This window comes from Aphelocoma coerulescens, chromosome 14 (genome assembly GCF_041296385.1).
Source record: "Aphelocoma coerulescens isolate FSJ_1873_10779 chromosome 14, UR_Acoe_1.0, whole genome shotgun sequence".
Lineage (NCBI taxonomy): Eukaryota > Metazoa > Chordata > Aves > Passeriformes > Corvidae > Aphelocoma > Aphelocoma coerulescens.
In genome coordinates, this window is record NC_091028.1 from 3,286,667 (window position 1) to 3,309,522 (window position 22,856).

The 22,856-nt window shown below is 59.3% G+C and overlaps 2 protein-coding genes across 2 annotated transcripts; both read left to right on the forward strand.

Annotated features, from left to right (window-relative positions):
- The first annotated feature begins 36 nt into the window (after nucleotides 1-36).
- Nucleotides 37-2,913, forward strand: PTX4 (pentraxin 4). Its single transcript, XM_069029805.1, has 2 exons — nucleotides 37-827; nucleotides 954-2,913. Exons 1-2 carry the CDS (start codon nucleotides 699-701, stop codon nucleotides 2,208-2,210), a joined length of 1,386 nt encoding a protein of 461 aa, XP_068885906.1. The 5' UTR covers nucleotides 37-698; the 3' UTR covers nucleotides 2,211-2,913.
- A 192-nt stretch (nucleotides 2,914-3,105) lies between these two features.
- CLCN7 (chloride voltage-gated channel 7) lies at nucleotides 3,106-22,537 on the forward strand. Its single transcript, XM_069029979.1, has 25 exons — nucleotides 3,106-3,271; nucleotides 9,836-9,907; nucleotides 10,580-10,651; nucleotides 10,880-10,945; nucleotides 11,543-11,675; nucleotides 12,065-12,174; nucleotides 12,871-12,951; nucleotides 13,334-13,396; nucleotides 14,063-14,146; nucleotides 14,304-14,397; nucleotides 14,802-14,866; nucleotides 15,321-15,437; nucleotides 15,759-15,813; nucleotides 16,342-16,402; nucleotides 16,905-17,043; nucleotides 17,284-17,377; nucleotides 18,590-18,759; nucleotides 19,072-19,123; nucleotides 19,421-19,548; nucleotides 19,715-19,800; nucleotides 20,277-20,409; nucleotides 20,505-20,564; nucleotides 20,911-21,087; nucleotides 21,191-21,271; nucleotides 21,386-22,537. The coding sequence occupies exons 1-25, from the start codon at nucleotides 3,143-3,145 to the stop codon at nucleotides 21,470-21,472; spliced, it is 2,409 nt and encodes an 802-aa protein (XP_068886080.1). The 5' UTR covers nucleotides 3,106-3,142; the 3' UTR covers nucleotides 21,473-22,537.
- The last annotated feature ends 319 nt before the right edge of the window (nucleotides 22,538-22,856 follow it).

Sequence of the window (22,856 nt, forward strand, 5' to 3'; positions counted from 1 at the left end):
GGGCACGGCTTAGGGGAAGGCGGGGCTCATGGAAAGGCGGGGCTTTGGAAAAGGCGGGGCTTATGGAAAGGCGGGGCTTAGGAAAAGGCGGGCTCCGGCTGCGCCGCGGCGAAGCCCCGCCCACGGCACCAAAGCTCCGCCCACGGACGGTGCTGAGTCGCGCATGTGCTGCCCCCTCGTGGAGGCCCTGCCGCACCGCCCTGTCCAGCCGGCGCTGACCGCACCGTTCCGCCCGCCCTGTCCAGCCGGCACTGACCGCACCGTTCTACCCACCCTGTCCAGCCGGCACTGACCGCACCGTTCCGCCCGCCCTGTCCAGCCGGCACTGACCGCACCGTTCTACCCACCCTGTCCTGCCGGCACTGACCGCACCGTTCTACCCGCCCTGTCCTGCCGACACTGCCCTGCCTGTCCCCCTCCTGCCCTGCACCCAGCCATGTGCCCCCCACACCTTTCCCCACCTCACAGCCGAATACCCCCGGCCCGGCCCCTGACCCGGGATGCCGGAGCCCCGGGAGCTCTGGGCCAGGTCCAGCCGCCCCCGCAGTGCGCTGGCCCGGGGCCTCGGCGCTGGGAGCCCCGGTGCTGGGCCGTGCCAGAGGCGGCTGCGGATCTCATCATGATGGAGGCTGCCCGGGGGGGCACCGCGGGGGCCAGGGCCGGCCTTGCCGTGCAGGCAGAAAGCGTCCGGCAGCGGGATGGCGGGGATGGCACTGCCCCTCTGCCTGATCCTCGCTGCCGCCCTGCAGGGCGGCCTGACCCGGGCACCGGGGCCCCTGGCCCGACCCGGCCCCCTGCTCCTGCGGCTGCGGCGCCTGGAGGAGCAGGTGGGTGCCCGGGGCGGGGAAGGGGTGCTGACCAGCCTGTACCAGAGGGACACTCAGCGTTTTGGGCTGGGCAGGGGCCCGGCATGGGGACGTGGATTCACCCCACGTCATCCCACTCCCTTGCAGTTTCTCCGGCTCCAGGAGGTGACACTGAACCATCTCCAGAGCATCGCTAGCAACTACAACATCTCCTACAACATCGATGGACGTTTCCAGGCACTGGAGGAGCAGGCGGAGGCGGCCGTCGCTGCCCGGGCCGCCCTTGGTGCCGAGCTGGCCCGCCTGGCCACCGCTGGCCGGCGGCTGCGCCGCAGGCTGAAGAGGCTGGAGGGGACCGTGGGTGCTCTGAGCCCACCACACGGCCTGCTCACCCACCCACCAGCTGCACTGGTGGAGGCTGGCACCAAACCGCACGGTCAGCCAGACACTGCCCGGAGCCGGGGCAGCCAGCTGGAGCAGGAGTCACCGGGCCAGGTTGCCCCCAGCACTCCCGGCCCTCGGCGCCCGAAGACGAGGCGGTGGCAGCAACGCCTGCAAGAGGAAGGGCTCTGGCTGCCGGCTGATGCCGGGCCTGGTGGAGCACCCGGGGAGGATGAGGAGACTCCTGGTGATGCAGCAGCAGGACCCCAGACCATGGCACTGGTGCTCCCCACCGTAACCACGGTCCCGCAGGAGCAGCCCGAATTCCCCCAGCAGCCGGGAGAGGGTAGGTACGGCCCCCCCGCCCCGGTGCCCACCTCCCCCGCCTGTCGCAGCGGTGCCGTCCTGCTCTTCCCCAACACCTCCGCCGAGCACAGGGCCGTCCTTGGGCTGGGGCCACACCGGGGGCTGCGGGCGATGTCACTCTGTGCCTGGCTGGCCACCCCAGCCCCTCGCCTTGGTGCTCTCCTCTCCTACGCCACCGAGGACGGGCACAGCGAGCTGGCCCTGCGTGGCCATGGTCGGGATCGCCCTGGCTCTGCACTTCTCATCGTGGGGGACGGGCAGTTTCGGGAGCTCCCGGTGATGCCGCTCCTGGATGGCAAATGGCACCACCTGTGCCTCACCTGGTCCTCCGGCCAGGGCCAGTACCGCTTCTACGTGGACAGGAGGTTGCTGGCTGCCGGCTCCGGCTTCCAGCAGGGCTATGAAATTCCTGCTGGTGGCTCGCTGATGCTGGGCTGGGAGCAGGACGGCCCCAGCAGGAACTTGGGCACTGCAGAAGCTTTTGTGGGTCACCTGGCCGGCTTTGCTCTCTGGAGACGGGCTCTCCTGCCCGGCGAAGTGGCCAGAATGGCGACCGGGCGGGGCCTGCCCCGCGGCCCCCTCCTCACTCTGGCCGATGCCTCCCTGCAGGGCGGGGTGCGGAGGGTGGCCTGTCCCTGCCTCCAGCACCGCCTTTGAAGAGGCTGACGGCAGGTATGGTGCCGGCTACCAGCAGTCACGGCTGGCTCATGGTGCCGCTCCCGACACGAGCTGGATCCTCCCAGGGTGATGGGACACCCAGCAGAGAGGGGATCTCAGGACCGGGACCACCGGAGGGGGGGAAAGGGGTCTTGGTAGCCAGTGTGGCAGAGGTGGGACCAAAGCCAGAGATCGCCTGCTCCTAGGAGATGTACAGTCCATGGTTCCTATTAAAATTCTCCGGAAATTAGACAAACCTCATTTATTTCTGTCCTGCTCATTCACTGTAGCGCTCGGCGCCGCTCACAGCCCGGCAGGAGCTGCTCAGCACGGGCAGCCGGAGCGGGTGACGCTGCTCGTTCCCTGTCCCTGAGTCAGAGCAGCGGGAGCGGAGCACGGGACAGCCCGTGACCGGGGTGAGCCAGCGCTGCCGGAGCAGCCGCCGCCGGTCCCGTGCGCTGCCCCTGCCCGCGGGGCTCCTCGGCGGGGCAGGGCTTTGGGCCGAGCTGTGCTGCTCCAGGGGGCTCAGGCGAAGCACGCTCGCTCCCGAACATCTGCTCTGCGGAATTTTGTGTCTGGAGAGCTGGAGCGGCGCCGACTCCAGCCGTTCCCGGAGCCCCGCGTCCCCAGAGCCCCGTGTTCCCGGGGACGGCGGGGCCGTGCTGCCGGCTGGGTGTGCGTGGGGCAAAGCCTCGCGGCGGCCTCGCACCCTCTCGGGCCGAGGTCCCGCTCAGCCCGTCCCACCCTCTCCCATCCTATCCCGTCCCGTCCCGCTCCGGGCGCTCCCCGAGGCCGGGCGCAGGGCCCTCGGCGGACCTACAACTCCCATGGTGCCTCGGAGCGCCCCCGGCAGCCCTGACGGCCACGTGATGGCGGTCACATGACCGAGCGGCGGGGCAGGCCCGGTGGAGCAGCCGCCGCCGCCGCCCCGCATGGCCAACGTCGCCAAGAAGGTGTCCTGGTCCGGCCGCGACCGCGACGACGACGAGGACGGGCGTGCGGGCGAGACCACCCCGCTGCTCAACGGTACCGGCCCCGGCGCGGCGGGCAGCGCCCGGCAGGTGGGTACCGCTACCGGGAGCGGGGGGGGTCTGCGCCGTCCCGGGCCGCTCTGCGCCGGAGGAAGCCCGGAGATCGCTGGGGCCGCGAGTCGGGGTCGTGTCTGCGCCCCCGTCCCTCCCCTGTAGTGTTTAAGCGCTTCTTGCCCCGGCGCTGGGTGGGGGCGGTCGGGGTCGGTCGTTCTGGGCTCCCGCAGGCTGGGAAAGCAGAACCTGTCGGGACCCGGCGTGGGGAGGGCACGGGGCACTCGTGGGGGAAAAACTGAGCGTGGGACTGAGTCAGTGCCCAGCCGGCAGCGGTGCGGGCCGGCTCCATCCCTGCTGCAGCCCTTGGCCGCTCCTCCTCCTCCTGTGGGACGGTCCCTGCCGGCAGGACCTTGCGCTGAGCAGGGCCCTGCTCCTGCCCGCTGGGGCTGCTCTCCTCATTCAGAGAATCGCGGCATGGATTGGGTTAGAAGGGACCTTAAAGCTCATCTTGTTTTACCCCCTTACATGGGCAGGGACACTTTCTGCTAGACTAGGTTGCTCCAAGCACCGTCCAGCTTGGCTTTGAACACTTCCAGGGATAGGACAGCCACCACCTCTCTGGGCAGCCTGTGCCTTATAAGGAAGAATTTCCTGCTGACATCTAATCTATTCTCCCTTTGTTTAGTTTGAAGCCATTCCCCCTTGTTCTATCTCTATCTGTCCATGTAAAATTCATTTCTACTAAATTCGTTTCTGCTAGAAATATCTTTCTGTGAGAGCCTGATGCCTGATGTGCCGCTGCTGCCCAGATCAACAGGTAGAGCTGAGACACAAGAGCCTCTAACACTGGAGTGGTGGAGGGTGTCCTGTGGGATGTTACTGGCATAAAGCAGGGTGGGCAGTGTTACAGGGGGAGGCCAGTTCCTTCTGGCAAGTTAATTTTGGATAATTAAGTGAGAAGAACTTCTCTCCAGTGTACCCCCAGGCTGTTAGTCATGCTGCCTGCCTGGCGGTCTCTCCCCCACAGGCAGCTCAGCACCTCTTCCAGAGCGGAGCTGAGGGCGGGTGGGCTGTGCTGGGCTGTGGTGTGGATGGGATGTCGGGATGGGTCTGTGGAGCACTTTTGTGCCAGCACCAAGTGGGACAGGCACTGCCTCCAGGTGACATCCTCGAATTTCCTGTGGAGAGTTTTCTGGGAGACTTGAGCTTAGATAGGGAGGAGCAGTGCCAGGTTCTGGCAGCTGTTAGCAGGGATGTCTCACCCAGCACAATTCCGTGCTGCCCTGCTCCTGGGCAAGTCAGAACAGCGGGCTAATTAGAGGGAAATGCAGGGCTTGTTAGGCTGGAAGAGCCTTGTGTAGTGCTCCGGGACCAGGGAACGGCAGCTGGAAGGAGGCAGCTGTGCCATGGCAGCTGTTCTGGGGTGAAAATGACCCCGTATACTTACAGCATGTGGGGAATTCTGCGGGTTTGAAGGGTATTAGTATAGGCATTAACCGGATCTCGTGGCTGGGGGTCATTGGGAAAGGGTTTTCCTGGTGGTTTGGAAGAAGTGCCTGAGGCCTGCTGCAGCAGGGGCAGTTGGAGGTGGACACCCAGCCCTGCCAATGTGACCCTGTCCCTTTACAGTGCAAGCAGCTCAGGTCCCAGCTAGTGATGTGGTACTATGTGGCATTTTCCTTGGCAAGAGAAGAGAGGGAGTACCTTGCTGGAGCTCCAGACCACACATGCCCCTGGCAGTGGCCACTGTAGTGCTGGGGTTGTATTTTGGTGTCAGACAGCTGCCTCTCCCTTTGCCCTCGATGACTTTCAGTCGTATGCATTGAAGTGGGAAGGCAGGACAGAGAGGAGAGGCTGGAGCTGCTTAGCTCAGGGGAGATTTAAACTTGGTACTTGTGGTAATACAATCAAAATGTCCCCTAGCAGAGCTTCTTCCCTTTCTCACGTGCTTGTTTAATGGAAATGAAAGTGATCTTAAGGTGACCAGAGGAAATACGGGTCTGTAGCTCCCCAGCTGACAGCTGTGAGGGACGGAGATTGAGTTCTTATGGGTGGGAGGTGAGGAGAGGCTGGATAAAGGCACCTGTGGCCATAGTGGGGGTGTGAGAGGCCTGTCCCTGAGGTCTCCTCTGGTTTGGGGCCAGCTGAGCTGACTAAGCCTTCATCCTCTCACCAGGGTTTTTTGGTGCCTCAAGTATATAAAGAAGTGAGAGGCAGCCTATACCTCTGAGCATCACGCCTGCCGTGGGCCGTCCCTTTCCTGTGTTCTCGAGCTGTGTGTGTTGGTTCTCAGCCTGGGAAGTGGGAGGAAAATTTTAGTAAGAGCAGCCAATTTCCATCACGAAACATTTTTTGTCAAAGAACGTTTCTCCTTTGCTACCATTGAAGATATGCTGTAAGATATTTGTGCTGAAATGCCTTGACTTTGGGATTGGTTTAATGCTCCTGCTTCAGAGGGTGCCTGGAACAAGGGGTCACCATCATGAGGACCAGGCTGCTGCTGAGCAGATTGTCCTTCTTAGCCTCTGTGTGTTTATTCTGCATCTCTGGATGTTGTTGGTCTCATTTTCTTTAACCTCAAGCAACAAGTTGCAAAAAAATGTGGCTAGGCTGCAATCAAGAAATCTTGGTGGGAGGAGGCAGAAAAAGAGAAGTAACAGTGCTAGGTGAGCCCTGATTCCTGGCAGATGGGCCAGGGCTACTGGCAGAGAGGCTGCTTGTCCCTGCTGTTGTGAGCTTGGAGGTGACTGCCCTGGAGAGCCACTGCCCTCGAGTGGTCGCAGGAGCTTCTCCCAGCACAGGAACTTCAGGAAGTTTCCTGCTGGTTGCTCAAGCTATCGGGGACTATGGCAGTGCTTCATCCTTGTGCTGCTCCTCTGCAGAGGGGACACGTGGGACAAGTGCCAAGAGAAAGGCCAGGGCAATGACAGCATTTCCCATCCTCAGGGAGGTGAGGGTCAAGGAGCAGCTGTGCCCTGCGAGTGGCAGCAGGAGCCTGGAAGCAAAAGTGTGGCCAAGTGGTGACATCTCGGGGAGAGTCCAGGTGCTTTCTCTCCTCTTATGAGCCTGGAGGTGAGGAGCCCCGTTCTCTCCTGCTGTGAAGCATTTTGGGGATGATGCTGGGTTGGTTTGGAGCCTGTCTCAGCTCTGGCTGTGTGCCAGAGGAGGGGGGTTTCGAAAGCCCTGCAGCTCATCTCCCCCATTCACTGCTGGTGACAGGGTTCTCGTGCTGGTGACACACTGGTGACACAGCCTGGTAGGAGGGGCAGAGTGTTCTGGGGCCAAGAGGGCCCTGGGAGCTGGAAATCCTCTTCCTTCCCTCCCACAGCTTCTGTGGTCTGTGCTGGGCTTTATCTCATCGATAATGGAAAGTCACGTGCTGCCAGTTCGTTACTGAGCACAGGATGGTGACAATGGGCAGTGTCTGGGGGAGGTCTCCTCATTCTCCTCGTGCTGGGTCATGTCCTGCAGTGAGGAGCCTCACTGGCTCATCCCTGTGGAAATGGGCTGTGGAGCAGAGTCCACATCAGACTTCTCACATCTGGAGATGGCAAGAAGATCTCCCTGAGAAGCACCAGCTTCTCCTTGTATGTCTTGCCACGTGTTCCAGCCCCCAACTCTCTTGCTGAGCTCACTTTTTGTGCCTTTTCTGTCCCAGGAAACCCAAACTGGATGCCAAGTCCCAGGTGTGCTATTGCAGGCACCAGATGGAGGTGTGGGATCCCTTCCCCAGACCTTCTGGCAGTGGCCTTGCACCACCCAGGAGGGTGTTGACCACCTCCACTCCAGGTCTGTGCCACTGACACCTCTTCACTCACCCACCAAGTTGCTGCAAGACTTTTTCAACAAAGCTTTCTGACCACTGGGACTCATCCATCCCAGGTGCAGGCCTTTGTATTTGCCTCTGTTGAATTTATGGGCTTCCCTGCAGCCTGGTGAGGTCCCTTGGAGGAGCAGCCCTGCCTGACAACATTCCTGCCCACTAACACTGATGATAAGTAATTTTTATTCAGATCAAGGCTCCAGACATCTCTTTGCAGAGCTCAGAATGGAATTTACCACCTAAACAGGCTGAGGGCTGGGTGCTATCACTCGTGTACTACTGGCAGAGTGAGGCTCAGTGTGTCCCAGAGCCTCTCCTGGGGCAGGAGAGCTGTTAACCCATCTGTGCCCTCTGGTTTTTGGCAGCAGTGCATGTTTTTATGTGGAGATAATCACAGCACAGTCACACCAACATCACACGTACCCAGGATCAGCAGCTGCCTTGGCTGAGTTTGAAAACATCCCAAGGAGGGCATTGCTCGGTGAATCTTTGAGCTGTGCACAAATAACCTTTTCTCTTGGCTCCAGGCTGCCTGAATCTTGCCTTTTTCTCTCATAGCTGGGTGCTGATGGAAGTAGCTTTTTCTTGCCTTCCTGGCATGTGATCCCTGTGGCAGGCGAGACAGGAGCCAGGCCTCTGCTTGCAGATGCCAGAGGGGTGACAGGACTTGGGGGCAGGATATTAAAAATATGCTGCTTGTCTAAGGAAGTTCAGCTTCAGGCTCCACTGCACCTCCTTTCCCTTCATCTGTGCTTCTGTCCTGCTGGTGCTTAATTGATTGGGAATTGAGCTGCTGGGCCCTGGCTGCTTTCTGCACAGGGGAGGAGGTAAGGGGGTGGGGTGTCACTGGTTCAGCCACATTTAGTTTTTCTGCAGACCCCCATAGCTAACAGGAGAATTTACCCTGAAGGGCTGGTCCTGCCTGGGCTCCTACACAAGGGACATGGCATGAGTGACATTTTCCATCTCCTTGCCTTGATCTTGCCCTAGATGTGTGGCACCTAACGGGAGCCTTAAATCCTTCTGCTTCCTCAATCCAGGTGGGGGTGTGTTCCTTTGCAAGATCTCAGCTTTGTCCCTCCAGGTTTCAGGGCAAGGAATGTGTCCTTCCCCCTCCTCAGGATGGCAGGAGCCTGGCTGGGACCTATGCCTGCCACCAGAGCAGCTGGGCACTGGCAGGCACTGGAACAGGCAGTTCCTGCATCCAGCTTGTGACCCTAAGTTCCTATCCAGGGAGGTGACAGCTTTGTGTGTGCCCAGCTCGTAGAAGTCCACAGTGGTCTGCTCTGACTGCTGGGAAAAGGGTCCACCTGTATCATTTCCACTGGGATTGTGGAGCTATCATGGACCAGAAACAAAGCCCAGGCTGGTTTTGCTAAACCAGTGTCTGAAAACAGCAGCATGGAGCACTTTGGGCTGGGGCTGCTGGGGGCTAAAGGGCACCAGAGAGGGTTTGAGAAGCTGAGGCAGAACCCATCTACAGGTCAGGGAGCGAAGGAGAATGTGGAGCAGAGGGAAAAATGGGAAAATAGGTCAGGCTGCAAACACAAAGGGATATTCTTCCTCTGCAGTGACGTGCATGGCTCCCAGCAGCTCTGGCCTGCACGTTCCAGACGGGATCGTGGGGATTAAAGCAGCGGGGGGCTCAATCTGGGACCTGCCAGCAGAGAGTGGCCGATGTGCCAGAGCCCTGCTGTTGCTCACCATCCCTCTTTATCCTCCAGTTCTTTAACCTGGCAGCAGGGGAGGGACGAGGCTCTGGAGGGGAAGATCTTAATGCTGAGGAGTGGTATTTGGGCTGTGCTTAGGGACGGTGCTCGGATCCTTGTGTTTTGCAGCGATGGAGGGTGACAGCAGCCTGCCTGCTCCAGCTGGGTCCGCTTGTAGCACTGCTCAGCTGCAGCCCAAGCCCCTGCCTGCCTCATCCGGGTGACAGAGGTGCCCCAAACAGTTCAAAAACTCCCATGTTATGCAACTGCACTGCCAGTAACAAGTCCGAGTGTTTACTAGTGAAAGGAGAACCTGCTCCCCAGGGGGAGATGCAAACGCTGCTTCCCAGCATCACACTGGGGCCGGCTCAGAGAGGCACCAGTGTCCCCAAGGCTGTGCAGGAGCAGTGTGACCGCTTCCTCTTGTGTCTCCTGGCTGGCAGCCAGCCTGGCTGTCACTCTGGTCCCGGCTGCTCGGGGGGTGACAAACACGCCGACATGATGTGCTCCTCTCCCTGGCTGGGAACCGCTGCTGTGGAGCAGATGGCAGAGCCAGACATGCCCTCAGCTGCCCCTTGCTGCTGGCTGGGCCCGCCAGCTGAGGGCACGTCGTGGTGAGCTGGTGGCTGTGGAGGTGGTGCGTTGTCCAGGGGCTCTGTCCCTCCCCAGCCTCAGGGGAGTGCGGAACGTGCCGCTCGGCACAGGTTCGCTCGGTGCTGCGCCAGGAGCCGCGGTCGGTGCCAGAGGCTGGTGGTGGCCAGTCCCCAATGAGCCGCTGCTGTCTGGCACCTTCCCAGGTGAGCTGGCTCTGCCAGCTGACAGGTTGGAGCAGCTCACCCAAATCCCAGCAGGCTGCTGCTGCCCCTGGTACCCTCCGGGGCACTGGATCCCACCTCCTCGGCATGTCCTCCGAGAGCAGGGTGCTGCGTTTTGGGAGGCCCTGGCAGTGGTAGGCGGGCAGAGCTCTGTGAGGGAGGCAGAGCATGAGCATCTTGCATGCCTGCTCCTTCCTCCTGAGAGGTTTGAAGTGCATTCAGGAACTGACCTCATTTTCCCTTCTCTCCTCAGCTCACTCCTTCCTCCTTCCTGCGCATCGGGCAGCTGAGCAATGTGGACCTCAACGAGGACATCCATGAGCTGGTGAGTAGCACAGGGAGGGGCCCACTGTTACCGAGACCCCTTCCCTTCTTCCACTAGCAGCTGCTGTTGTTCCTTCCTTCACGTTCTGCATGTTCCACGAGGACTCCAGCACTTCTTCTGGGGCTGGGTGACCTTTGTGGCGTGGGCAGCTGCTGCTGCCCCAGGGGCCCCTCTGGCATCCTCAGTAAATGCCCTAATTCGGAGCTGGGAACAGCTTGCACAGTCAAAGGTGTTTGGGAAACAGAATTTGGTTTCTGCCCAAAAACATGGGTTTGCTTGAAATAGCTCCTTGCTTTTGGCCTAAGGAATTTCCTGCCAAGGTGAAAGGTTGCCCTCAACTGGAGCATGGAGTTGCTTGGATTCAGTGCCAGGTCAACATGGCAGTGTGTACCCAGCTGGGCAAACCCTCCACCTGCTGCTGGGGAGATGTCCCTGGGGATGGAGGGGTGCTTGGTGAGGGTGCACCCCTGACAGCTGGTCCAGCTGCATTAAATCCCACACATCCCCCAACTGGTAGAAAATCATTCCAGATCCCTGCCTGCCAGGCAGCTTACACCTGCAGTCCTCTGTGCCTCTCCTGAGCATCAAAAGGAGTTAAACCAGCAGTTGCGTGGTGGATGGGAATGTTGGACTTTGACCTGACCATCCTAAGTTGTGCATCACATCCCACAGGAGACAGAGCTCCCTCGGCAGCATCCCAACGAGATCCCCCACAACGAGAAGCTCCTATCACTCAAGTACGAGGTAAATGCCCATCTGCCCCATCTCAGCTCTGCCCTCTGGGATGCAGCAGGTGAGGTGTGAGGGGCAAGGGCTCACAGCTGCCCAGTGAGGGCATTTTCAGTGGGGAAGGAGTGGAATCGAGGGAGGAAAATGATACAGGAGCAGGGTGAGGGGCTGAGGGCAGCACTCCCCAGCATGAGGGTCTCTTCACCTGGTAGACAATAACAGCATCTCCCTTTCCCAAACTAGAGCTTGGACTATGACAACAGTGAAAACCAGCTATTCCTGGAGGAGGAGAGGAGGATAAACCATGCGGTGAGTCTTGCTGGGCTGCCCACAGTTGTCTCAGCTGGGGTGGCCCAGAGAAGCTGTTCCCCCTGCCTGGCTGCTGGGGGGCTTCTTTGTGCCAGGAGAGGTTGTGCTTAAAGCCTAGCTTTAAGCTTAAAGCTGGGATGGGTTTATGGGAACTGACCAGCTTGTGACAAGCCATGAAACCACAGGATCAAGGACCCAGTGTGGTGTGGTTGGAATGGGAGCTAATCTGGGTGCCTGTGGTGGCATTGCCTGGTGACATGGGGCAGGTCCCTTAGCGGAGGGACTTCTGGAGTCATGTGAAACATTTGCCCTGGGGGCTTTGGGAATCAATGCCACAGCAAGAATCCCGACAGGATGGGCCTAATGGAGGCAGGCAAGCTGGGAAAGCACCTTAGGGATCCCACAGAGGTACAAGAGCACTGCTTAAAATCAGTAAATTGTGTCCAGGCTTCGCTGGGCCAGCCAGCATTGGTGCTCCCTGGCTCTCCTTGGAGCTTCCCAGACTTGGGACTGTGTTGGGGAAGGTGGCAGGTGTGTTGGGGTTCCCTCAATGCCAGGCTGCATGGCAGCAGGGTGTGACTGCTATCTGCCCCTCAGGCTTTCCGGACAGTGGAGATCAAGCGCTGGGTCATCTGTGCCATGATCGGCATCCTCACTGGCCTTGTCGCCTGCTTCATCGACATCGTGGTGGAGAACCTGGCTGGCCTCAAGTACCGGGTGGTGAAGGACAGTATCCTCACAGAGCAGTGGCTGCTGGCCAGCTGGGACCTCTGGAATCTCCTGGGAGCCATGAGAGGGGTCATGGGGGAAGAGGGCAGCGCTTCCTCGCTCCAGTTTGGTGGCACAGACTCTGCTGCCCAGCTGCTCTGCTGGGCTGAGCTGTGGCTGGGCACCACTGTAACAGAGGAGGCTCATTTCAGCTGCCCTGGATGCTCTAAGTGACAGGGGGCTTGGAGCAATCTAGTCTAGTGAATGGCATCCCTGCCCATGGCAGGGGGTTGGAACTAGATGGCTTTTAAGGTCCCATCCAACCCAAACCATCCTGTGATGCTGTGAGATGCTGCAGTGGGAGGGATGGTACCCCAGCAATACTGCTCTTTCCTTGAGCTGCTGCCCCAGACATCGACAAGTTCACAGCCAAAGGGGGCCTGTCTTTCTCCCTGTTACTCTGGGCCACCCTGAACGCCAGCGTGGTGATGGTGGGCTCTGTCATCGTTGCCTTCATAGAGGTAGGAGTTTGGAACTGTTCTGGTTTCTTTGCATGGGCAAAGCAGGGTCGTGTCTCCAGAAAACATGCAAAATTTTGTAAACAGTGAATGTATTTCTGCCAGTTTGGCTCCTGGTAGCATCAGCTCCTCAGTGTTGGCTGCAGCTGTGCTGTGGAGTTCCTGTGGGGCTGTCACACTGCTGGGATGTGCCAGCAGCCTGGGACAGAGGCTGTGCTCCAGCCTTGGGCGGGGGTGCAGCTCTCCCAAGCCTTGGCCCTAGCTCAGCCTCTCTTTGTTGGGTGTACATGAGTACCAACAGAGACCAGTGTGGCTGGGTGCCTCAGGGGCAGCCTCTGTGGGACAAGCCAGAGACCGGGACTCCCTATGGATCACTCTAATCTGCAGTGTCTTCCTTGTGGCTTTGCCCTTGCTCTCCCTGGCCACCAAGTGTGACCCTTCTGTAGCTGTGACAGGGTGGGGAAACACCTGAGTGTCCCCAAGAACCCAGCCAGCTCCTTTTCCCTGGCACATTTGCCCTTAGGAAGTAGGTGCCCCCCTCAAGCCCACCTCCAGAGTCTGTTGATAAGCTTTGGCCTCATCTCAGAGCCACCCTGAGGGTGTGCAGGGTGTCCCCTGTGCTGAGAGACAGGGGTAAGGTGGCTGTTGTGTCCCCACCCTGTGTGTGACAGCCACTCACGCTCTCCCTGCTCCCTACAGCCCGTGGCAGCCGGCAGTGGCATTCCCCAGATCAAATGTTATCTCAACGGTGTGAAGATCCCACATGTTGTCCGCCTCAAGGTAGGAAGCGGGAGGTGGTGGGATGGCCTGGGCACGTTGTGTCCTGCTGCAGTGGTCCCTGCCCACATTGTGGCACAGCTATGGAGCTGGCATGAGCTCCCAGCTCCATAGCTGTTTCCCCCTCAGTGCCAAGAGGTTAAATGTCCTGCCCTGGGACTGGCAGCTGGCACTGGGAGGAGCAGCTTTGGGTAGATTTTTGCTCTGGACAAGAAGAAAATTGACCAATTTCGTTGCCACAATGCAGGGGCTGAGAATCACAAGTTCCCCGGGTGATTGGCTTCTCCCATGCCTCAGGGCCCGCTGGGTCTGCGTCCCCTGTGGCTGCCATGGCATGTTCCTCGTGCCACCCCTGTGACATGCTGTGCCCTTCTCTGTTTTGCAGACCCTGGTGATCAAAGTCTGTGGGGTCATCCTCTCAGTGGTTGGCGGCCTGGCTGTTGGGAAGGTGACGTGCTGCTGCTGTGTTGGTCCCCGCTGCTGGCACGTGTGTCATAGCCTGTCACCGGTCCTGTGCTGGGCGCCCTGCAGTGACTTCCCAGTGTTATTCCCTGGCGTCTGCTGGCCAAGGTGGCTGCGACGCTGCCAAGCTTGAGGAGCCCCTGGGGCACGTGGTGCCACCATGCCAGCCCGTGTGTAGCTTGGCTGAGGGCAGGAGAGCAGCAGCCTCTGTCCCTCAGTGGTTGTCCCTGTAAATAGTAGATGAGGGAGACTTGGGTGCCCCATGGGGACCTTTCTGGCTTGCAGGGATTGAAGGCAGGCAAGGAAAACACTTGTCTCCTCGGCTGGTGGGAACAGGAGGTGGGCGCAGGAGGCACATGCAAGAATAAGGCCTTCATAAAACCATGGAATGGTTTGGGTTGGAAGAGACCCTAAAGATCCTCTCATTCCAAGCCCTTGCCATGGACAGAAACACCTTTCACTAGATCAAGTTGCTTAAAGTTCTATCCAACCTGGTCTTGAACACTTCCAGGATGGGAAGGGGGAAAATGTTAAGGTCTGTATTTGCCTGAGGGAAATACTCCCATCCAGCTTCAGGACTGCAAGCTGGTGAGCAGCATTCAGCCATCCCTGTTCTTCCTTCCCCGATCTGACTCTGCTCTCTGGCCCCTAGGAAGGACCCATGATTCACTCTGGATCCGTGATTGCTGCTGGGATCTCCCAGGGGAGATCCACGTCGTTAAAGCGAGACTTCAAGGTTGGTGTTGAGGTCTGAGGGGTTGTGCTGCAGGTGTCCTTCTGTGCCAGACCTGGCTGTTCCCACTGGTGGCTTGGCATTGTCCATATCATACCCTGTGTCTCGCCGAAGCTCATGCCCATGGCCAGCCCTAAAGCCACCTTCACTCCTGTTTCAGATCTTCGAGTACTTCCGCAGAGACACAGAAAAGAGGGACTTTGTGTCGGCTGGAGCTGCCGCCGGCGTCTCGGCTGCATTCGGTGCCCCCGTGGGTGTGTGTCTTGGCTCTCTGGCACTGAGCAGTGCCTGGACATGAATTTCCTCAGCAGGTTGCTCCCACTTGCTTGGAGGCAGCTGCCGGGATCTGCATAGGGCACTGCAGGAGCCTTCCAAGTTTTCCTGTCATGCCATGCAGGTGTGGGCCCTGCCCAAGGGCAAGGGCATCATCTGCCTCAGATCCCAAAAGTTGCCTCCATGGGATGGAGGATGGCAGTGGGGGGCTTTGCTGTGATCAGTGCATCGCTGATGGCTTGGTGGGCTTGCCTGTGAGAGGATCTGGGCAGTGTGGGCACAGTGGGCACATGGCCTGGGGTGAATCTTGGGTCCTCAGCTGGTGCTGTAGCCAATGAGCTGTGGCACATGCCCCTTGTGAAGATGTTGTGTCTTGCGTTTGCAGGGGGTGTCCTGTTCAGCTTGGAGGAGGGGGCTTCCTTCTGGAACCAGTTCCTGACGTGGAGAATTGTAAGTGCTGGAAAGCAGTGGAGGGCTGCTGATTCTGGTGTGAGGCATTGCCTTTTCTGGGTGCCCTGCAGCCCCAGGCCTCCTGACATCCCTGCTCCAGTGAGGGTAACCCATCCCACAGAAGAGCATCCCAGCTCCCCTCCTGTGCCCTGGTCCTCAGGGGCTGAATTTGGGCCTGGCTGAACTCCATCTTGCTGCCAGCTCCTTTTTAAGGGAGCTGCCTTGGGCTGTGCCCCAGGGCAACAGAGAGGCAAAAGGAGGAGTGAGACCCTGGTCAGGGTAAGCTGCCCAAAGTGCTACCACAGGGAATGTGATCTCCTGTCCCCACCACACCATGGGCACCAAGCCCTGCCCAAGGGCCTTGGGGGGTGGTTTGGGGTAGTGCAGGGGGCATGTGGTGAGGAAATGGGGCTGGAGGCATCTGTCAGCGACTCTGGCCCATATCTCCTTCCAGTTCTTTGCCTCCATGATCTCCACCTTCACGCTGAACTCTGTCCTGAGCGTTTACCACGGCAATGCCTGGGATCTCTCCAGCCCTGGGCTTATCAACTTTGGCAGATTTGACAGCGAGGTAGGCACAGGTATTCCCCATGTAGGGCTCTGGTGGGGGGTTAGAAGCAGCTCTTAGCAGCTTTTGGGACATCAATTTGTCTGTAATATCACCCAGGGGCTGAGGCAGGCTCTGCATTAGCAGGCTGTGGGGTCTGGCCAGATCTCAGCTCCACCAGCCTCAGCAGAAAGAGTTTCTGGAGTCTGTGGGCTGTTCAGGGGAGACTTTGAGCTCTGAAAGCCTTGTGCCAGCGCAGAGTTGTGCTGTCCCAGCAGTCAGTGACTGACTGTGGGGCTGCAGATGGGCCAGGAGATCTGAAACCCACTTCTTTCTTGCTTGCAGAAAATGGGATACACAATTCAGGAAATTCCTATCTTCATCTTTATGGGAGTGGTTGGTAAGAGAATGCTGCTTTTTCAATTTGATTAGTCTGAATAATTTCTTCTGTTCTCTGTCTGCGTCTAAAAAGCTTTGGCATCCAGTTTCCTGGGGAAAATGGGGAATCCATTAAATTCTGGAGCAAAGGCTGCTTGTGGGGCTTATGGAGGGGTGAGACCTGGATCCTGGCCCAACCCTAGTAGCAAAGTCAAGCTCCTTTAACCCATGTTGAGCTGAGACAGTGCCTTGCAGTCCTGGGCAGCCCCTTGCTGTCATGTGAGCTGCCCTTATTCCCATGGATTTGGCCCGTCCTTTGCCTGCCTGGTGCCAGCACTGTGACATTGGGCCCTGGCCGCCCACTGCTGGTGCCAGGCTCCTCTTGGTGCCAGGTCCTGGCTGGCTGCAGGGACAGCATCCACATGTGGGTTGCCCAGGGTGTCTGGACTGCCAGTCACTCTGGATGGGTTGCAGATGATCTTCAGAGATTCCTTGTGTTGTGGGCAGCCCAGGCCCTGCGTGCTGAGCTTTTCCTCTCTCACATTCGCAGGTGGGATCCTCGGAGCCCTGTTCAATGCCCTCAATTACTGGTTGACAATGTTCCGGATCAGGTGAGAGCTCACAGGTAATGAAAGCGATTGATGTGGGTTGGCTGGTGTCTTCTGCATTCCCTCAAAGTGGCATTCTCAGATGGAGCAAGGCTGTAATCTCTCACTTAATGTGAGCAACAGCAGTTCCTGAAAGATGCCAGGTACCTCTCGCTGCCTGTGGCCGAGGCTGTGACCCACAGCATCCCAGCACTGCTCTGACCCTGCCAAGTATTTCCCTCCAGTGACTGGAGGGCCCAGAGGGGTGCAGACGCTGCAGACCTGACTGTCATGTGCTCTGAGAGGAGTGAGAGAAGGCAGAGAGCTGCTAAAGCAAACTGAGACCAATCTGGCCCAGCCAATACCTGTCACCAGCTTTTCAAGCAGCAGGACAGCCTGGCAGGGTCTGGGCAGGCAGCAGAGGCAGCCAGACTGTCATATGCCTGATGTGACATGTCCAGTCAGGCTGGGGCTGATCCTGCCCACACCCCTGGGTGCCACCCTCACTCCTCTGTTCTCTTCACAGGTACATCCACAGGCCCTGCCTCCAGGTGGTTGAGGCCATGCTGGTGGCAGCAGTGACGGCGACCGTGGGATTTGTCATGATTTACTGCTCAAGAGATTGCCAGCCCATCCAGGGGAGTTCCGTGGCGTATCCCCTGCAGGTAGGACATGCTGCAGAACAGCATTCAGGGTGGGGGGCACCCTGAGCCTGGGGGGCTCAGCAGGGAGACGAGACCCTGCTTGGGTTTGGGATATTGGACCTCTCAGTTGATGCCCTTCAGTGCAGGCAGAGCTGGAGACCCAGCTGTAGGCATCCTCTCTGCCCAGAGCTGCCTCCTCACTGGCACACATCCCTTAGTCTTCCATGCCACTTCTAACTCTTTCTTATCTTGCCTTTTCAGCTTTTCTGTGCTGATGGAGAGTACAACTCCATGGCCACTGCCTTCTTCAACACACCTGAGAAGAGCGTCGTCAACCTCTTCCATGACCCTCCAGGTCAGTGCACCCAGCAGAGAGGGTCCATACAAGGTGGCCAATGGGTTGCTTGACCACTCCTGGGGCAAAGCAGAGGATGAGTGGCCCATGTGAGCTTCCCAAAACTCTGTGCTGCAGTGGTGGAAGGAGGAGGGATGGGTGCTGTGCCTGGTGAGCTCGGCCAAAGGGCTGTGGTGTCGGGAGACTGTGGAGCCAAGGATCTGGTTTTATTCATGCACATTTGCATGCTGTGTTGCTTCTGAGTTGTGTGAGAGTGTGTCTGACCCTTGCTGTCTGAAGTCCTTTCTGGAAATGTTGCTGGATGTTTTCTTAATTAGCAAGGCCACTTGCCCCAGAATGACTTTACCTTCTGGGTTGTGGAGGTGGATCTTGGGGTTTGGATTGGCTTGAGAAATGCAGTTTGGTTCCCAGGTTCCAGCTTCATTTTCCTTGGACCTGGTGTAACCCCACCTCTGCCTGTTGTGGAATCTGAGTTCTGTGCCCAGCTGTGCTTGGGTGGGGAACAGAAGGATCCTCAGCCCAGAGGGTGCAGCCTGGCCACCTGCAGCCAAGAGATGACCATCCTGTGTCTTGGGGCTGCTTGCTGCAATGCTGAGTCCTGCCTGGCTCAAGGCTTCTGTCTGAAGGAGGGGTTGTAAAGTGCTTGTTTAAACTAGACTGGGCTGCTCAGCAATCCCAAAATAGCACTTAGCTGGGTTGTGGGGTCAGCAGGGTCTCGGTGGGATGGCACAGCCTGTGCTGGGGGACAGCATGGCACTGACTGGAGCAGCCGTGGGAGCTGCATGATGGAAGGGAGTTTGCAGGACCTGCCCTGCTCAGTTGATCCCAAAGCTGGCATGGGGCCTCTGTCCTCCCAAGCTTGTCCTTCAGCCTTGGCAGTCCCTCCCTCGGGGCTTTCAAGTTCTCCATGGGAGGCTGGGAACCACAGGGCTGGGAGGGGACGGGTCATTGATGGGTCACGAGATGGAGGAATGGGATGTGAGGGCTTGGGATGGCTCTTGCTGGGTGGGGGCACTGGAGGGGGCAGAAATAACCTGAAGAGCCAGATTGAAAGGCCTGTGCTGTCAGGGTAGGAGGTGCAGCCCAAGAAGAGGGGTTCTTGCTGCTGGGAGTGTGTTGTGGGGCTGCTGCTGCCTGATCTGTGGCCACAGCCCATCACAGTGTCCCCTGGGCTGTGGGACCAGCACTGACTCTGTTCTGTCCCCACCCCAGGTTCCTACAACCCCATGACTCTGGGCATGTTCACACTGATGTATTTCTTCCTGGCCTGCTGGACCTACGGCCTGACGGTGTCTGCAGGGGTCTTCATCCCCTCCCTGCTGATTGGGGCAGCCTGGGGGAGGCTCTTCGGCATCTCCCTGTCCTACCTGACCAAGGGCTCGGTGAGTTCTGGCTGGGAAGCCCTGGCACTCAGCCCTTCTCCCTCGCTGCTGGGCTGGTGGCATGTGCAGGGAGCGTGTCTGGAACTGGCTGAAAGCTCTGAAGTGGGCTGGCATCCTTGCTTGATGTCTTCATGAGCTGAGTCTGGGCCTCCCCATGTCTCAGAGAAGCCCTGCCAGCAGCTGGGTTGTTCAGGCAGCCTCAGGCACCTCTCCCCACTTTGGAGGGGGGTTTGCTGGCCAGGATTCTGCTGACTGTCTCTGGATGCCCTGGAGCCAGCGGGTGACTCGGCTCCTTCTCTCTCCTGTGCTCAGATCTGGGCTGATCCTGGGAAGTACGCCCTGATGGGAGCTGCTGCGCAGCTGGGTGAGTTCCCCAGGGTACAGTGCTGGTTGGGGTGAAGTTGTCATGGGAAAAATCACTCCCTGCTTCCCTGACAGGTTCCTTCCCAGCTGAAGTCCAGCCTGGCTGTCAGCTTCCTAATCACCCTGCCAAGCACAGGCAGTGCTGGGACACCAGTGAGGGCTGGGTTCACCCAGGGCACCCCTGGGTGGGCAGTTCTGGATCACTGAGAGATTCAGGGCCCTCAGGTGTTCTGTGATGCCCTCACTCCGTTTTTCCTTGCCCTTCTAAACCCCCAAACCCCCTGGGTGCCTCTGGCAGGTGGGATAGTGCGAATGACGCTGAGTCTTACAGTCATCATGATGGAGGCAACAGGCAACGTCACCTATGGCTTCCCCATCATGCTGGTGCTGATGACAGCAAAGATTGTGGGAGACTACTTTGTGGAGGTGAGAGCTGTTGTGCTCCCCAGGACTGTGGGTCAGGGCTGGTGGTGCTGGGGGGCCAGGGTGGAGCCAGGACAGGCATGTGCCCGCTCTGAGGGATGAGTTGCTGCCTGGCTGTGCCCCTTGGCACCTCACCAGGCTTCTCCTGATGGCTTGGCTCTTGTTGCAGGGACTGTACGACATGCACATCCAGCTGCAGAGCGTCCCCTTCCTGCACTGGGAGGCCCCAGTGACATCCCACTCCCTCACAGCCAGGTGGGTGGGCTGGGCATTGCTGTGGTAGCAGCTTTTGGACCACACTGTTGGCCAGAGCTGGGAGTGGAGGTGGTGACCTTTTGATCACAGGAGCCTGCTGCCCCCTGGTACCACCAGCTCAGCTTCTTCCCCAGCAGGGATGTGACCTGCAGTGTGTTCCTTCCTCTCTCCCTGGCAGCTTTTGGGGACAGAGGAGGCATGAGCACTGAGAAGTCATGTGTGTTGGGGGATATTTAGGGTGTGAGGGTGGTGAGGCCTTGGTTGCCCAGAGAAGCTGTGGCTGCCACGTCCCTGGAAGTGTCCAAGGCCAGGTTGAACGGGGCTTGGAGCAACCTGGGACAGTGGAAGTTGTCCCTGCTCTTAGAAAGGGTTTGGAATGAGATGAGCTCCCTCCCTTCCCACCACACCGTGCTGTGGTTGCATGATTTGGTGTGTGCTGCCGTGGGGCTGCGTTTCACCTGGAGCTTTCCCTGCAGGGAGGTGATGAGCACTCCTGTCACCTGCCTGCGGAGGATCGAGCGCGTGGGCACGGTCGTGGACATCCTCAGTGACACCTCCTCCAACCACAACGGCTTCCCCGTGGTGGAGAGCAGCGCCGACACCACACAGGTAGGCTGGCTGCCACTGGGGAGGGGATGCAGCTGGGGTGGCCACACAAGGGCTGGCTGCAGTGTGGGACCCTCACACACGGTGCCCTGTTGCAGGTTGCCGGACTGCGGGGTCTGATCCTGCGTTCCCAGCTCATCGTCCTGCTGAAGCACAAGGTGGGTAATGCTGTGTGGAGACTGTTTGGGTTGTGTCTGCTGTCCCAATTCTGGCTCAGGCCCCTTGCTGCCTGCCTTGCTTGGGAAGAGCTGGCAGAGGGTCCCTGTCATCCCCCTCAGCTCACCCAGAGGGATGGTGGGCGCTGCCATTCAGTGGTGGGGTTACCCCAGCATCATCCTGCACCCCACTGGGCTCACAAACCCTGAGTGAGTGGGAAACAGGCTGTGCTTCTGCAGATGGTCCATCTGTCCCACACTTCTGCCCTTTTCCCTCCCTGCCCCTGTGCATTGTCTTGGTGCCTGTGAGCTCTGCGGGATAGTCCCCAACCATCTCTTTCCTCCCAAGGTTTTTGTGGAAAGGGCCAACCTGAACCTGGTGCAGCGGCGGCTGAAGCTGAAGGATTTTCGGGATGCCTATCCCCGCTTCCCCCCCATCCAGTCCATTCACGTCTCCCAGGACGAGCGTGACTGCATGATTGACCTCAGCGAGTTCATGAACCCCTCACCCTACACTGTGCCCCAGGTAATGGCCAGGGACCCCTCTGCACAGCTCCCCAGGGATCAGGGTGGGCAATGGGTGCTGGCTGGGGATGCTGCAGCCCCCCCATCCCCATTCTCCCTTGCAGGAGGCTTCTCTGCCACGGGTGTTCAAGCTCTTCCGAGCCCTGGGCCTGCGGCACTTGGTGGTTGTGGACAATCGCAACGAGGTGAGTCCCTGCTCGCTGTGTCCAAGCAGCCTGGGCTCCTCCAGGGGACAGGGACACGCTGTCCCCAGGCCCTGTGTGTCCACAGCGGGCTGTACCCCATCCCTTTCCCGGCAGGTGGTGGGAATGGTGACCCGCAAGGACCTCGCCAGGTACCGCCTGGGAAAGGAAGGCCTGGAGGAGCTCTCGCTGGCACAGACGTGAGGCAGTGTGGTCCAGCAGATGTGCCCCGGCCCCTCGGAGCTGGGGACCCCCCTTTGCAGGAGGTGGGGAGAGGACCTGGCCAGTCCGTGCAGGTGTTGCAGTGCCTGGAGCACTGGCATGGCCGTGCTGCCCCGGCCCTCCTGCCTGTTGCTGCCTTCCCACGTCTACTGCCTCCTCTTGTCACCCCTTCCTCTGCTTCCCTGAGGGATCAAAATTCACCCTTGCCTCTGTTAGCTCCTGGAATAGGCTCTCCTTGAAGGTTGGGTGAAGGCTGGAGTGTTCCATGGGGAGCAGGAATGCCCTACTGAGCTGGACACACTCCTCTGACACGGCACGTGGCCTCTGTTGCCTAATCCACCCAGTCTGGGCTGTCTGGGACTTAGCCCTGCCCTAGCTCTGGCTGCAGGGCCTGTGAGAGGAGCAGAGGGGACATCATGGGGCTCCCTCCTACCCCCATGCCCCCATTCCCCCCTGCCCTGTGGTCCTGCTTGCTGGGTTGGGCTGAGCTCTGGGGTTGCCTCCCTGCTTCTTGGGGCTGAGGAGAGGGACGTGCCCTGCTTGGCTGTGCAATAAAAGGGCTCCCGTGGTTCTGCAGCTGCCGCCTCTGGCTCTTTCTTGGTTCCCTCAGCCACTCTGACCCCAGCCCACGTGTGGGGAGACACCCCTGGAATTTGGGGCAGGGATGGGGAGGGGAGAGCTGCTTGTGCTGGGGCGATGTTGGTCCTGCAGCCTGCGCCCTTCTGCCACCCCTGCAGTCCTCCCACTACTGCTGCTCCCACACTGGGATCCAGAGTCACTCCTGGGCAATATTCTGGCCCTTTCCAGCAGCCTGCACCCTTCCAGGCACCCCAAACCCCACCACCAGTCCTAGATTTGGCCAGGGGGTGGGAGCAAAGCCCTGGCACTTCACTTCTCCCATCTCCCCCCATCCTTGCTCCTCTCCTTGGCATTGCCCTGCCTCTGCCCTCGGACTGCCCCTTCCTCACTTGGACACAGGCTGCCTGGTGCCTGGAGAGGCTTTTGACTGCGGGATCTGTGCTGAAATAAAGTCTGTTTGTACTTTTATTGTGGTGCTGCCTGTCTCTTGCTTCCTTTGGGGCCACTGTCCAGGCTCAGGTATCCCCTTGGGCCTGAACAGAGCCCTGTCCCCACTCCTGCTGCTGGGAGGGCACAGGCTGGGGAGTGAAGGGGGTGGGGTGGGGCTGCATCCTGGGGGCTGCCCCCGCTAGAAGGGCTCAAGGCAGGGGGTGGCTGCCCCTTCCTGGGTTCTTTTCCCTTTCAAGACCAACAAAAACCCACTACAAAGCAGAGGATGCCTCAGCTGGGCCCTGGTAACAGCCAGGTCTGGCGGCGGGGCTGTGGGGAAGAAAAGCCAGCCCTGCTC

What these genes read in the sequence shown, in the direction of transcription:
- PTX4 (XM_069029805.1), top strand. Translation starts at nt 699, where the DNA reads ATGGCGGGGATGGCACTGCCCCTCTGCCTGATCCTCGCTGCCGCCCTG. An exon ending in TGCGGCGCCTGGAGGAGCAG is followed by an intron (nt 828 to 953) that starts GTGGGTGCCCGG and finishes ACTCCCTTGCAG; the next exon opens with TTTCTCCGGCTCCAGGAGGT.
- CLCN7 (XM_069029979.1), top strand. Translation starts at nt 3,143, where the DNA reads ATGGCCAACGTCGCCAAGAAGGTGTCCTGGTCCGGCCGCGACCGCGAC. An exon ending in AGAGGAGGATAAACCATGCG is followed by an intron (nt 10,946 to 11,542) that starts GTGAGTCTTGCT and finishes TCTGCCCCTCAG; the next exon opens with GCTTTCCGGACAGTGGAGAT. An exon ending in TGGGAGACTACTTTGTGGAG is followed by an intron (nt 19,549 to 19,714) that starts GTGAGAGCTGTT and finishes CTCTTGTTGCAG; the next exon opens with GGACTGTACGACATGCACAT.